The following is a 13,930-nucleotide window of genomic DNA, read 5'->3' as shown; positions in this document are numbered from 1 at the left end:
GCCCTCCTGGGTCCCATGGAGCCAGTCTGCTCCCTCAGCCCAGACAGCCCCTCAGAGAGCTGTGCCTCTTCAGCCATGCTCACTGTCCCACACTTGAGATGTTTCCCAGTCCTTTAAGGGCACAGCTGGTAGGTACCCCACAGGCAAGGCACAGCTGAAAGGGGGTTCTAGCCCCAGCCTGTGTGATCTGGGACCAGCTCCTTTTCCCCTCAGGAGGTGGTGCGGGGGAGGGGGGGCAACTTGTGGTCTGTAGGGACCCTGTCAAGTCTCACAGTTAAAATTCCACAGAAAATGTCAGGGTCAAACAACATCAAGATGATGATTCTATCAAAGCAAACTAAAGACCCACATATACACACAGCTAACCCACCTCTCATAAAAGGTGTTTCTGGAACTCATGTCCAGGAAAGAATGTTCTAGTGTGTTTGGGATGCACCTGGAGGGCAGGCTCTGGACTTGACTCCCCCTGTACCCCTCTTAGCAACAAGCAAACCACACAATTTAATGGAACAATTAATTTATAACAACAGAGCCATTTTTAAAGAGACTTTGAGATTCAGAATTTCGCAGATGCAGATGATTTAGAGGAAGCATTTGTACACCATCCTAAGATCTCCTTACTGCTTTAGCACCTCCCCTGCTAAGGGAGGAAGCTGAGGCAGACAGAAGGGAAGGGTAGTGACCCAGCCAGGAATGAGGAAGAGGAAATCCTGGGCTTAGGTTGTATTCAGTTGTCATCCTCTTTAGTCTCCTTTAATCTGGAATTGTTCCTCCATCTTTCCACATCTTCTGTGACCATGACATCTGACTAATAGAACTTGATGACTGTGCGAAATGTCCCTCAATTTTCATTTCCAAATCATTTTGAAAGCCTTGGCATTACCTCCTCAGAGGCCTCTGATCTTCTCCCCACTTGGTTGAGTGCTTCTACTATGTATTTTCACAGCTCTCTCTAAACTTTTTATAGCCCTTATAATTGTAGTAAAATTATAGTAGTTGGGTTTTATTCTCTCTCTTCTCTTTTCTTTTCTTTTTCTTCTTCCTTCTTTTCTTCTTCTCCCCCGCCCCCCCTCTGCTTTGAACTCTCTAGCCTCCCGCCTCAGCCTTCAAAGTGCTGGGATTGCAGGTGTGTGCCATCACATCAGGCTGTAGTTGTGTTTAACACCTGATTTTTTAATTTTTTTGTCTCAGGCAGAATAAACTATGCTGCCATAGCCAAACATGGCAAAGTCTCAGTGGCCTAAAACAAAAGGGTTATTTTTTACTCACTATATCTCCATTTTGGGTAGGTAGGGATCTTTAATGTTCAGGGATCATTATCCAGGGAGACAGGTCACTGGAGCATCGCTATTTCCAGCAACACCAGTCTCTTAGTTAGAGCAAAAGACCTCGGGGTGCCTCAAATCAGCAATTAAGTGCTTAGCCGTAAATGACCCCTGCTGCCGGAAGTGACCTTGCGGGAAAGTAACGCTGGTCTTCCTTACACAATCATCCGCCATAACTAGTTCAATGCCCCATCCAACCAAGAGGTGGGCCAGAAGGGCAATGAATTGAACAGCACCAACGACTTTGACTCTTCTTAATTAAGTAGCTTTGTGATAGCAGCTGCTGGCTCTGCTGGCCTCAGCCAATGCGCTGGCTTGTAGTGGCCCAATATAAATATGTGCCCAGTAGGTCAAGGACTCCCTTTTGTGCAAAAGATTGAGATTCTTACAACAGTTCTTCCCTGGGGATTATCAGGGGGAAAAGGGCCAGGCAGGGGTAACTAGGACTTACCTGTTGGGCCCATTTCTTCTGCTCCTCTTCATGTTGCTGGAGGATTCTGGTTATGTCCTTCTGGTGCTGCTTGGATTCCTCAGATGCACATAGCTGGACATTTGTGGCTGGAGGTGAGAACTCAAAAAATTTAGGCAGAGCAGAGGGGTCAGGGCCCATGGAAAGGGTGTGAGAGGCCAGGGTGGAAGGGGGAGCACGGAGGTTTCCACCTTCAGGATGGCTTCAGAGGTAGCCCCTAAGAGCGCTCTGGCCTTGGAGATGCACCTTCAAGGCAGGAGCTGGTGGTCTCATTTGTCCCCTGGTATCTGCAGCAGGGCTGGCAACTCGCAGGGCAGTTGGGACTCTAAGAGTGTTCTATTTGCTCCAACTAACATCTCAATTAGGAAATAAGTAGTTGCTGAGATTAAATAGCTTTTATTTAATAATACAGATTTCCAACTTTTTCTGAAGAATCCAATGAACAGCAAGGGATGCCTCTATGTCAACAGGGGCTGGAGCCGAGGTTCAGCTGCCTTTTTGGCAAGGACTTGGCTCTGTGGTATAGAAGGGGCCACCTTGTCATTTTCTTTACCTGAGAGGGCCTGTAAGTATTTCAGTTTGTGACCCCCTTGCCTTTACCATCTCCCCAGCTGGAGGCAGAGGTGCCTGTGACCAGGAAGGAGACTGGACTAGGAAATCTACCCTTTGCTTCAGGAACTCCAAAATAGGCCCTGCCAGTGCTACTTGGAGTCTAACAGAGGCTGGGCATGACCCAGGGCAGTACCCATCCTCCATGCCTCAGCTGGCTAATGTGTGGAATCAGAATAAGAACGGTGCATCCTTATGGAGCTACTGAGATCATTAAATCAAAAAACAATAAAAATAATAAAAGCAGATAAGGAGTCCTGAGAGTGTACCACACCCAGTGCTGTTCCAAGCACCTCACAAATATTCACTTAGTTTACAAAATAACTAGTTTGGTGGGTACTGTTTATGCCCATTTCATGTAGGAGGAAACTGAGGCACAGAAGGTTGTCTAAGATCACCCAGCTCACACTCAGGGAGTATGGCAAACACACCTAATTCCTCCCTTTCTTCTGGCTTCTTGTACCCAAAAAGAAATGGGGTGCCAGGCACTCTGGAGGTGTTTATTCTAATTGTTCACTAAACATTTCCCCTACAGGTTCAACAGTGCTCATGGCCAGCTAATTCTAGTGTCACCAGCGTTACTGTTAGTTCTATAATTTGAGAATGACAGGCAGGGCCTGGCAGAGATGTGAGGATGAGGCAATCGCCAACGCTGTGGTCAGTCCCATCAGGATAAAGTGGGAGCTGTTTTCCCTCAGTCCCAAGCTCCACAAGAAGATAGAGGTTAGGGGACAGCAATGGTCAAGGTCAGACAGTGCAGACCGTCATAAATCCTGTAGCTCACACGTTGGTCCATGATATCAGCCTGATAGCATGATAGAGCGGCCTGTCTAGAGAGGATCTGATTTTAAAAGCTATCTCCTCTCTAACAATGCATTCTTCAGGGATTTGCATTGAGTTCATCAGTTGTAGGTCCCCAGACCTGTGTTTTTGATGTCCTTGAGGTCATTTTTATATTGTCAACTGAAGAGCTTCAGAATTCTGGTCTGATTGCTTATCAGTATTGAACATCACCTACAATCCATGTACTGGCAGCCCTTTGGCTGTAACAGGACACCTGAGGCAGGGAGCTCATTCTGTCACCAAGTAGCTGAGGGTTTTAAACCAACAGCTACACAAACATTTCTTTGAGGCTGGGCTGAATTCAGTCTGCAGACTATTGTTGCCTTAAGGCCCTAGTACTAACCTCTGGGTCACTGTGAACAAAGCTTATCTTTCTTCTCCATCAGGGGACTTCAGACACTTGGACACAACTGTTGTTTTATGACAATGTCTTCTTTCCACATGGGACATTTTATGATCCTTCAATGGATCCATGTTGGATCTGTTTTCCAGATTTTTTTACCAGCCTGATTATGTTCTGATGTATTCCCTCCAGTTTTTCTGAATCTCTGAAAATGTATTATCCAGAAATACACATAGCACAGTAGGTGTGGCGTATATATCATCAGCTCAGAGCAGGGAAGCTCTGGGGATTATCACCTCCCTGATTTAATACAAAGTACTTCCATTAATATGACCCACTTAAGGTCTCATGAGATATTTAGGTAGCTCTGTCAGTTTTGTTGATTATTACGGTGGGGTTGGCTACTCACCTGTGTCCTTATTAAGGGGACCCAATTCCTGTGGTTCTGGGTGGGATAGTTGATCTGGCTCTTGGTGCCTCTGGAAGAAACAAGACAACAATGAGCCAGGTATTTGAGCTATTACCTAGTGGGCACCTCAGGCAACCTTGGCCACTGCTGGCTGAACCTGATCAGTGAGTACCAGGTGCAGAAAGGCTCTCTCTCCATGTCAAAAATCATGGTGGTACCCAGATTTCACTCATGAGGAGAAGAGATGTATTTGTTTTGAAATAGGGTCTCACTATGTAGTCCACGCTGGTCTCAAAGTCACGATCTTCCTGCCTCAGTCTCCTGAGTGCTGGGATTAGAGGTGTGCACCACCACGCCCAACCAGGAGTATTTTTTTTTTCATTTTTCTTTTATTATTCATATGTGCACACAAGGCTTGGTTCATTTTTCCCCCCTGCCCAGGAGTATTTTTTAATGGGAGAGTTGATAGGAGTTAATGACCAAGGATACTGAAAAAAATAATTTGTAGGTGCTTACTACAAATAAAGGACATTTTCACCTTCCAAAACACAGTAAGGGATATTCAGGGGCAGTTCTTCCAGGAAAGGGGACCTGATGCACTCAGTATTACACACTCCCCCCACGTGTTTAATTTTCTCATTTCAGTGCTGGGGTGTAGCTCAGTGGTAGAGCTTTCCTTACAAGCGCAAAGCCTTGGGTTCATCCCCAGCACCACGATACAGAAACAAATCATTTCTTCATTTCAGCCCAGATAAGTGAAAAAGTTGGTCAAGGTCTGGCACCCGTCACTGGACAAGACTTGGGGTAGAAAAACAATTCAGACCTTTTACACACTTTTCACATATTCTAAGAAGGAAAAAAAATGTTCTAGGCCTCATTTTATAAAACGCTTTAAAAAAGGATGTCAGCTCCTGAAAAAAAATTACAAAAATATTCAATAGTAAATTAGTACCATAAAAGCAAAACACTACTTTTTATGATGGTAACAGGTTTGCAAAAGGTAATTATTAGAATAAAAACTACTTGAAGTTAAGACTCACTGAAATACTGCTGCCAAGCACACTTGTGACTGGGGAGGAAAGATAACCTAGAGAAGGCTTCTAGACTCATCTGCCCCTCCCTCACAGTGCCACGCACAGAGCCTCCCCCAGGCCCTGGTGTCTGATCCGCCCATGGTTGGGCCAGCCTGATGGTGTGGCTCCCACTCACTTGGTGAGGACTCAGCCCTGTCTTCCCAGGGGAGAGGAGGAGGGTGTCAACACAGGAATCTGGGGAAGTGACAGCAGCCAGCCTCCCTGCCCTGGGCTGGAGTAAGGAGGAGATAAGGCAGACATTTGGCTCTTCCCTGTTGCCATCACTGGTTTTGTTGAATTGGAGTAATGTTTTTGTAAGAGCAAGAATTCCTGGACTCTAGTCCTGGCTTTGCTACAAACATGGCCAAGTTCCCCCCACCCCACTTCCCACTCCTCCCCAGGGGTCTGTTTCCTCCTCTGTGAGGAGAGGAGAGAGGAGAGGAAGTCTAGCCATTTAATTCCACAGTCCCCATGAGGATCGAGCCCCAAGTATCTGGTTATTACAAGAGAGGAAACTGAGGCTCTAGGGGGTTTAAGACAAGATCATAGGCAGGTATGGTGGTGCACAACTGTAATCCCAGCACATGGGAGGCTGAAGCAGGAGGATCACTAGTTTGAGGCCAGCCCAGGTTACATAGAAAAACCCTGTCGCAAAACAAACAAATGCAAAAAGCCAAACCAAAAAACAACAAAAGACATGGTGGTACTGTGCCGATATGTCTAAGTGAGCACAGAACCAGGTGTCAGAATTTTACACTGTGGGGCAAAGTAGTTAAGAACTCCAGGGTTCTAGAAGCACCCAGATCTGGATTCAAATCCTAAACCCAACACTGTGTGGCTGTCTGACCTCTCCAGGCCTCAGTGTGCTCATGAAGGGCTATCAGAAACAACACCCCTAAAGATCTAGCACAGCCTAGGAGCCTAGGAGCTCAGATACTGCAAAAGGTCGTGCTTTCCATTTGAGAAAAGTGACAGTGAAGACCCCTCAGGGCTGTGGCAGGTCCCTCGGGCTGCCACCAGTTTCTATTTTGTCATCTGAAATAAGATCAGAAGTTCTGCCAAATAGCAGCGACCATAGGAGGGTGGAGAACACTTCTCCAGACAGCTGCCAGAGCACAAGCAGGACGTGACCTTGCTTGAGCTTGGATCCTTCAGAGCCTATCAGAACCATTCCCAGGACAGCACCTTTCAAATGACATTCGACATTTGAGACCTGACATTCGAGACCCAATGTGGTCTGTCCTCCATCCTTTATTCCCTTATTCCCTTATTTCCTTCCTTCCTTTCTCCCTCCCTCCCTCTCCCTCTTTCTCCACCCGACTCTCCCATCACTTTCTTAATACTTAAATATTTGCAAACATATTTTTCCAGTTACAGTAGTAGTAAGCATTTATTGTAAAAAGAATGGAAAATACAGAAAAATATAAAACAAAACTCCGTAACATACAGATAACCCTAGGACACGGTGACTTACATCGTACACCATGCTCATATTTGGAATTGGAATATTATATATACTTTACTGTTTCTTACTTTTTCAAACATATGAGCATTTACTCTACAGCATTAACTATTCTGTAAATGTATTAATTATTTTTTGTAGTACTGGGGCTTGAACTCGGGCCTCACGTTTGCAGGGCAAGTGCTCTACCACTTGAGTTATGCTCCCAATCTTTTTTGCTTTTAGTGTTTCTCAGATAGCGTCTTGCATTTTTTCCCAGGCCATTGGTGGTCCTCCTATCACTTCCTGGATAGCTGGGATTACAGGTATACATTACCATACCAGGTTTGTTTTTGAGAAAGGTCTCATTGACATTTTGCCTCAAAGTGAAATCCTCCCATCTCTGCTGCCCAAGTAGCTGCGATTACAAGCATGAACCACCACACCCAGTCCTTGTAAATGTATTAAATTTAATGACTTAAGTTGAACATCCCTGTGGATGAATTTAGTAATTTAATTTACTATTGAATAGATTATTTTCATGTTTAATTTGAAAATGGTGCTTTAGTCAACATGCAGACTTACAAAATTTTGAACAGGGGCTGAGGGTATAGCTCCATGGTGCAGCTTCTGTTTAGCATGTACAAGGTCCAGGGTTTAACCCCCAGCACCAAAAGTAATAAATAAGTAACATTGTGTGCTTATCTACTGTTCTTGGCTGTACCCTGGCTGTGAAAAAAGATTCTACTATTTTTCTCACCTATACATGGCACACAAAGAACCGGCTTCCTTTTCCACAAATGTTGGCAAATTTGTTAGATCAAAAACAAATCAAAGGGCTGGAGGCATGGCAAGCACAAACCCACCAAAACCACCAAAAATAGAACTGCTAAAAAACCAAATCAAATCAAAACCACCCACTGCTATCTGTGGCCCTTCTGGCTCCAGCACACGCATCCATGTATTCAAGACACCGAGCTGCTCAAGACCATCCACCATGAGGTGCAGCAACTAGTTCTCAGGCTTCTCAGCTCAACCCGGGGTTGGATCAGGTCCTGCCTTGCCTATGGTCCAGGCTTTCCTGAGAGCTAACCTGGCTAACCAGCTGTCTCTCCTGGCCACCCAAGGGGCTCCTTGGAGACAGGGACCACCCTTTTTTTTTTTTTTCAGTACTAGGGTTTGAACTCAGGGTCTCATCTTTGCTAGGCAGGCACTTTTACCACTTGAGCCACTCCACCAGCCCTTTTTTGTGATGGGTTTTTCGAGATAGGGGCTTGCAAACTATTTTCCCCAGGCTGGCTTCGAACCTCAATCCTCCCGATCTTTGCCTCCTGAGCAGCAAGGATTGCAGGCAGGAGCCCCAGCGTCTCGCAGGGACCACTTTTGAAGCCATGCCCCATTTCTGGCATGATGCCTGGAACAGCATTCTAGGAACGTGGTCTCTGGGTGAGAACCACATAGGTGCGTGCTTCCCACAATCCCCAAGCCCAGTCCCAGAATCCACAGGGGCACGTGCATGCTGGAAATCTCTATTTTAAGCAACCATCCGGGTGAACCTGAAGCCCACGGAAGCCTGAGGACTCGTGGCCAGGACTGAGTAGGACTCAACCTCCAGGTTGAGCCCTGGCCACTTCCTCGTCTGAGGTCACAGAGTAGAGTGCACCTTGTGGATAGTGAGGACAGGAGCTGAAAGGAGGGAACACAAGAATTTCCCCTTCCAAACAGGGGGAGGGTGGGGAGGCTAGGGCTGGGGGGAAGCATCTGGACTGAGCAATGAAGAAGGGTAGCAGCTTCCCGAGTCACAGGAAACTTAGGAGCAAGAAAGCCACAGAGGAGGCAGGAATCCAGCCCCCAGAGACCTAGAGTCCAGCATTGCTGTGCAATCTTGGGTAAGTCACTTTCCTTCTCTGGATCTCAGTTTCCCCACCTGTGAAGGGTCAGGGCCAGGGTCTCCTCAGCACAGCATGCTGGATACACAGCCCTTGTGCTTGGGTACTACACATGGCTCTAAGGTCCAGCTACTTGTCAAGCAGACCAGGGCCTGCAGTTGGTTCCAGCAGAACTTTCTGGTCTTAGCAGGGCACGGCTGCCACAGCAAACACTGGGGAGCTGGCGGGGGTGGGGGGTGGGGGGGTGAGGAGAGAGTGAGAGGACAAGTGTCCAGAGCCATGGAGGAACCAGACCAGCTCAGATTTGGTCTGGTGAGAAGATGCTCACATTTTGGAGGGAAAATTGACCAACTAGATGTCCAAATGAAGCTGACAGGATGTAGGAGACAAGACCAAATTACAGGACTGTTAACAACAACGGTTGTTCAGCCTCAAGAACAGGCAAGAAAACCTGGGGAGCAGCTCGTAGAGTGTCCTCTACAATCACAGAGGTCAGAACACTAGCCAAGTGCTAGAAGTTTCTAGAAGTTTCAGTCAGATGAAGAATTTCACAACTGTTCCTTCAATGGGGCTGCCGCACTGGAAGGTGGGGCACGGTGGCAGTAATGAATCCTCTGTCACTGAGAACATGTAGGAAGAAGTCAGAGAGGAACCATTTTTTCAGGTAGCACTGAGTGATTTTTTTTAGGACCCTCAACAACAATGGTTTATAATTCTATAAAGCATCCCTGACATTCGTGAGGAAAGCTGTCTGCTAAGCAAGTCTTTGGCTCCTTTGGTGGGGCGTGAAGACCACCAGAGTCTCGGTGTGCTGAGTACTCTTCAGGATATAGTATCCCAAGGCGAGTGGCCACAGTGTCACAGTCAAGCCTTTGGGGTAGATGCTCAACTTCCATTAAATTATAAGCCTCAAACTGGGCACGGTGGTGCACACCTGTAATCAATCCCAACACTCAGGAGCCTGAAGCAGGAAGATCATGAATTTGAGGCCAGCCTGAGCCACATAGCGAGTTCAAGGCCAGCTTCAGCTATATAGCAAGACCCTTTGTCAAAACAAAAACAAAAACACCTGAGTCTCACAAGTGAATTAAGCAGACGCGATTCAGAGAGAAGTTGTCTGCCGTCCCCACCTTCTATCTGAGGATAGAAGTCAAGAGTGGTCCTGAGGAAGCCTCAGCCTTTACTGCAGAGACTTGGCCTAACCCTTCTTCCAGAACCACAGCTCCATCCTGCTTGGGGACCTTCGAGGCTGCGTGTGTTCTGAGTACGTGCTTTGTATCCCTCTTAACCCAGGGAACTGAGTGACAGAGTTCACCCAGTTCCTTCTTGGTCTGGTAAGCCACAGCCCTGGCTGCTCTTGGCCACACAATCCCCCCACCTCTGCCGCCATCTTGGCTGAGAAAGGTTTACTGAGACCCAGAGTCCTAGCTGGAAGCACCCCTGGAGACAATTTTTTTCTAATACAACCTCTTTTTTTTTTCCACATAGAAAAACAGGCAGGCTGGGCAGGTACCAGGCTGAGGCCACAAAGCCGGGGAGCAGAGCTCTGAGAAGCATCCAGATTCACAGTCGAGTCCGGAATTGTTCCTTTACTTCTTTCAGACATGTGTATACCAGATATGCCCAAGTGCCAGGACTTCAGGGCCGGGGTTACTGTGTCTCCAGGGACTCAGGTCACACCCTTGGCAGTGTCACAGGTGCCTTTCTGATGTCTGGACTTGGCCTGGGTGGGGTCCCATTAGTTTAGGGTCTGAGCAGCCACAGGCAGGGCCCATTGGGGAAGGAGGGGGGTATGGAACCCAAGGGCCCCCTTTGGGGGAAAGGGTGAGGCCTAGACTTTCAGTGCTGTGGAGAAATTTTAACATTCATTCCCAAATTATAGTGACTCAGATGGAAGGGCGTCAGAAATACAGGCCTCCACTTTCCCATCTCTGAGGTGGGCAGAAGGGTTTTGCCAAAGTAATGTCTGAGTTTCATTTCACTTTCACACTGTCAGGGACACTAAAGGGTTAGTTTAACCCCTCATCTTATGCAGTGTATGGTTAACCCACAGCCTCCCTGAGGTGGGGAACTCAGGGGTGAGTATATAACCAAGTCAAAGCTAGGAGAGCCACGGGCGCCATTAGTCTGTGAACACCTGCAATCCACCCCCACCCCAGCACAAGTGAGACGGATGTGGTCTTCAGTGCTGCTTTCTGAGCATCAGAGGCCTCAGGGGAGGGCAGGACCACTTCCTTCTTAAATACCCACACCTGCCAGCCAGCCCATGGCGGACAGAGCCAGAGACTTTGAGAAAAGACAGGGGCTTGCTTCAGGTGCTTAGGTCAGCAAAAGGCTTTCCACACTTTCCTGTTCTCTTCCTCCCTAGAGCTTGTCTCTGTCCTGTGTCAGCCTCCCAGGGGTCTGCCAGTTCTGGTCACCTTGGAGGGCATGGAGTTGGCAAAAGAACTAGACACTTTTTCTGCATTTGGATCAGCCCAGCAGGCAGAGGGACCCCAAAGGAGCTGGACAGGAAGTAGTGTCAGTGGCTGGGGTGAGGGGTTGGAGAAGAGGCCAGCTGAGGCTCCTCAACCCAATGGCAAACCAGGCATCTAGAGTTGAGACCCTGGCTTGCACCTTGGCTTGCTGTGTGACCTTGGGTGAATACCCTGCCCTCTCTGGGCTTCTGTTTCCTCTGGTCTGTGGCCTGGCATTTGAAATGCTGTGGATGGAGAAGTAATAGAGTGAGGTCATTTTGCTATCTCCACTCTGTTATGCTTGTTCACTCCAGGGGCTGGTGGTTTGATAGCTGCCAGCATCTGTGACAGAGAAGGCTTCCCTGGAGGACAGGAAAGGGGGGCCCTTACTTGGGGGACCTGAGGGAGGAGCCTTCAGCAGCTCTGGCAGTATGAAGGGAGGGTAGGATTGATTGCTGAGGCAGAGGATGAGCAAGCAGCAGCCACCTCCCCAGGCACAACAATACTCCCTGGTCCTGCACTGCACTGTGAGCATGAGAGGTGGCCCTTGGTGAGGACAAGGAGCTCCTATAGAGTGCTCAGGGCAGGACATCTGCAATCAGAAGACCGAGAAACCAGCTTTGTGTCTAGAACAGAGTACAGGATCAAAACAAGGGGCCCAATGCCGTGCAGTGCTGTTTGTGCATTTATAAGAATGAGGTAGATCTTCATTTACAAAGAGAAAAAGATATTGGTAGAATTCCAGCGTGCAAAGAAGCAATTTCCATTAGTACCTAAATGCACAGGAAAAAGTACCTAGGCCAGGTACAGTGGCTCACACCTGTAATCCCAGCTACTCAAAAAGCATGAGACCCTATCTGAAAAGTAATCTAAAGTAAAAAGGGCTGGAGCTTGGCTCAAGTGGTAGAGCACTTGCCTTGCAAGCCCAAAGCCCTGAATTCAAACAAACAAAAAAGGAGTTTGAAAAGCATAGATAAATGGCACCATCATCTCCAGAGAAAAGACCGTGATTGCTGTGGTCAGAAGCGGGCAAAGTTTTATCTAGAGTCTCACAATTTTTAAACAGTAATACGCTCCAGTATTTTACTTGTACACAAATAAATTAACAAGAAAAAATATCTCACCAGGCGTGATGGTGCATGCCTGCAATCCCAGCACTGAGAAGGCTGAGGTAGAAAAATCATGAATCTGAAGCCAGTCTTGACCACTTAGGAGACCCTGTCCCCAAAAACCCCAGTCTTTCTCTTAGAACCTAAAAGCAGCCCAGGCAGTCACTGTACAGAAGGAGAAACCAAGGCCTGGGCAATACCCTGGTTTCTCTTCAGATCGTATAGATCTTTCGCCTTTCACCAAGGACTGCGCAGATCGGAGGAGAAGGCAGAGGCAGGACCATTCTCTGCTCCTAGTTTGGTCTCTGCACGTGCTGTGGCTGGTGTCCAAACGTGGGTGGGCCCTATTCAAGCAGCTTGTGTTACCTGTCTGGATTTTAATCTTGTTCCTTCTCTCTGCCTAACATGGGGTGACAAGAGTTCCCTCTACTCCACAGGCCAGTGCTGCTGGAGTGAGGCTCCTTCCTATCTGCCTGTCCCCTGGTCATCAGGGAGTGCTGTCTCCAAATTATGGCTCAAAGGAGAGGCATCAGGTCCTGTTGCCTGGTGGCTGGGACCAGGGTGAGAAGGTGGGCACAGTGCCATTAACTTACCACACAACAGCTTCCTAGCCCTTCCAAACCCAGTGGCTGAAAACAACAGAAATACACTCTCTCCCACTTCTGGAAGCTAGATGTCCAAAACCAAGATGGCAGCTGGGTTGGCTCAGTCTGGAGGTTCTGGGGGAATCCACTCTGTTACTCTCTCCCAGCCAACGGTGGCTGCTGCAGTCCTTGGCTTCTGGGCGCACCTCTGTCACTACCTGGCTTTCTTCCTGGGTGTCTATGTCCAAATTTCTTCCTTTTTCTAAGGACACCAGTTGCTGGATTAGAGCTCACATCTGCAAAGACCCTGTTTTCAAAGATCACATTTGTAGATTCTGGGTGTCCATGAGTTTTCAGGGGAGATTGTCTTTCTGTCTGTCTGCCTGTCTATCTATCTAGGCAGGATTTTGCTATATAGCTCAGGCTGTCTCAAACTTGCTCTATAGCCGGGGCTGGCTTCAAACTCAACATCTTCCCACCTGAGCTTCCCATGTACTGGGATTACAGGCATGTACCACCATGCCCTACTCAGGGAAACATTACTGAACCTATACAGGTAACAATTTTTTTGATGTATGTGTTATTTCCTTAAGGAAAGGGCAAGGGAAGGGCATTTTCTACTGAAATAGACATGGCAACGAGGTCCCCAAAGCCCCGTGTACATACAGTACAAAAGAAACTACCACTGGGGATGAGGACTGGAAATAGGTCAGACTGCACCTGACATCAGTTGGGGAAAAACCTGGATGGGGATAGATGGCTTATGTATTGGAAGGTATTTGGCCTATGTTCTGGAAGGTTTGGGTTTGAAAACAAAGTGACACAAGATGGACTATTTTTAGAGATTAAAATCCACCTGATGTGAGCAGTAGGATGGCTAAGATGGCTTGTCTCAGGGTAATGGATGGATTTAGATCGGCTAAGGATGGATGGATTGTCTCTCCAATCTTCTCTCTGACAGACGGACTGGGGTGGGGCTCCATGTTCGTCCTCCACCCTGCACATCAGGGGTGGCTTACAGTACCAAGGGGGGAACACTGAGAGGACAAAGTGCAGACAAGGACAAAACCCAAGGACACCTGAACTGTCAGAGCCAGAAGCATGTCATCATCAGGCTTTTATTCTTCCAAAATCTGTTTTTTGAATGTGAAAACTCATGAAATTTTTCTACTGAGATCCCTTAGTGTTGTATCCAGGCAATTCCAGATTCCTCTTCCCTGACCGATCTGTGAACATGGGTGGCAGGTGGCAGCCCCTTCAACCCAGAGTTCTGCCATCTTCACGCAGACAGCAGCCTGCATCTGTGCAAATGATTTAAACCTTTCTCTTTTCTGTCCTCTCTATACCAGAAGAGAAGAATGGACCCCACTGTGACAGTAA

At 47.6% G+C, this 13,930-nt stretch overlaps 1 protein-coding gene across 1 annotated transcript in view; it reads right to left on the bottom strand.

The window, feature by feature from the left end:
• Ccdc69 (coiled-coil domain containing 69) overlaps positions 1–13,930 on the bottom strand; it is a 34,218-nt gene that overhangs the window by 14,639 nt on the left and 5,649 nt on the right. The window contains exons 2-3 of the mRNA XM_020186555.2: positions 3,999–4,068; positions 1,777–1,883 (exon numbers count right to left, since the gene is read on the bottom strand). Of these exons, the coding sequence (XP_020042144.2) occupies positions 1,777–1,883; positions 3,999–4,068 (177 nt within the window). The remainder of the gene's footprint in view (positions 1–1,776; positions 1,884–3,998; positions 4,069–13,930) is intronic.

The sequence above is a fragment of the Castor canadensis genome, chromosome 16 (assembly GCF_047511655.1).
Source record: "Castor canadensis chromosome 16, mCasCan1.hap1v2, whole genome shotgun sequence".
NCBI lineage: Eukaryota > Metazoa > Chordata > Mammalia > Rodentia > Castoridae > Castor > Castor canadensis.
Note: the sequence above shows the minus strand (reverse complement) of the source record. Positions and strands in the feature narration are given on the sequence as shown.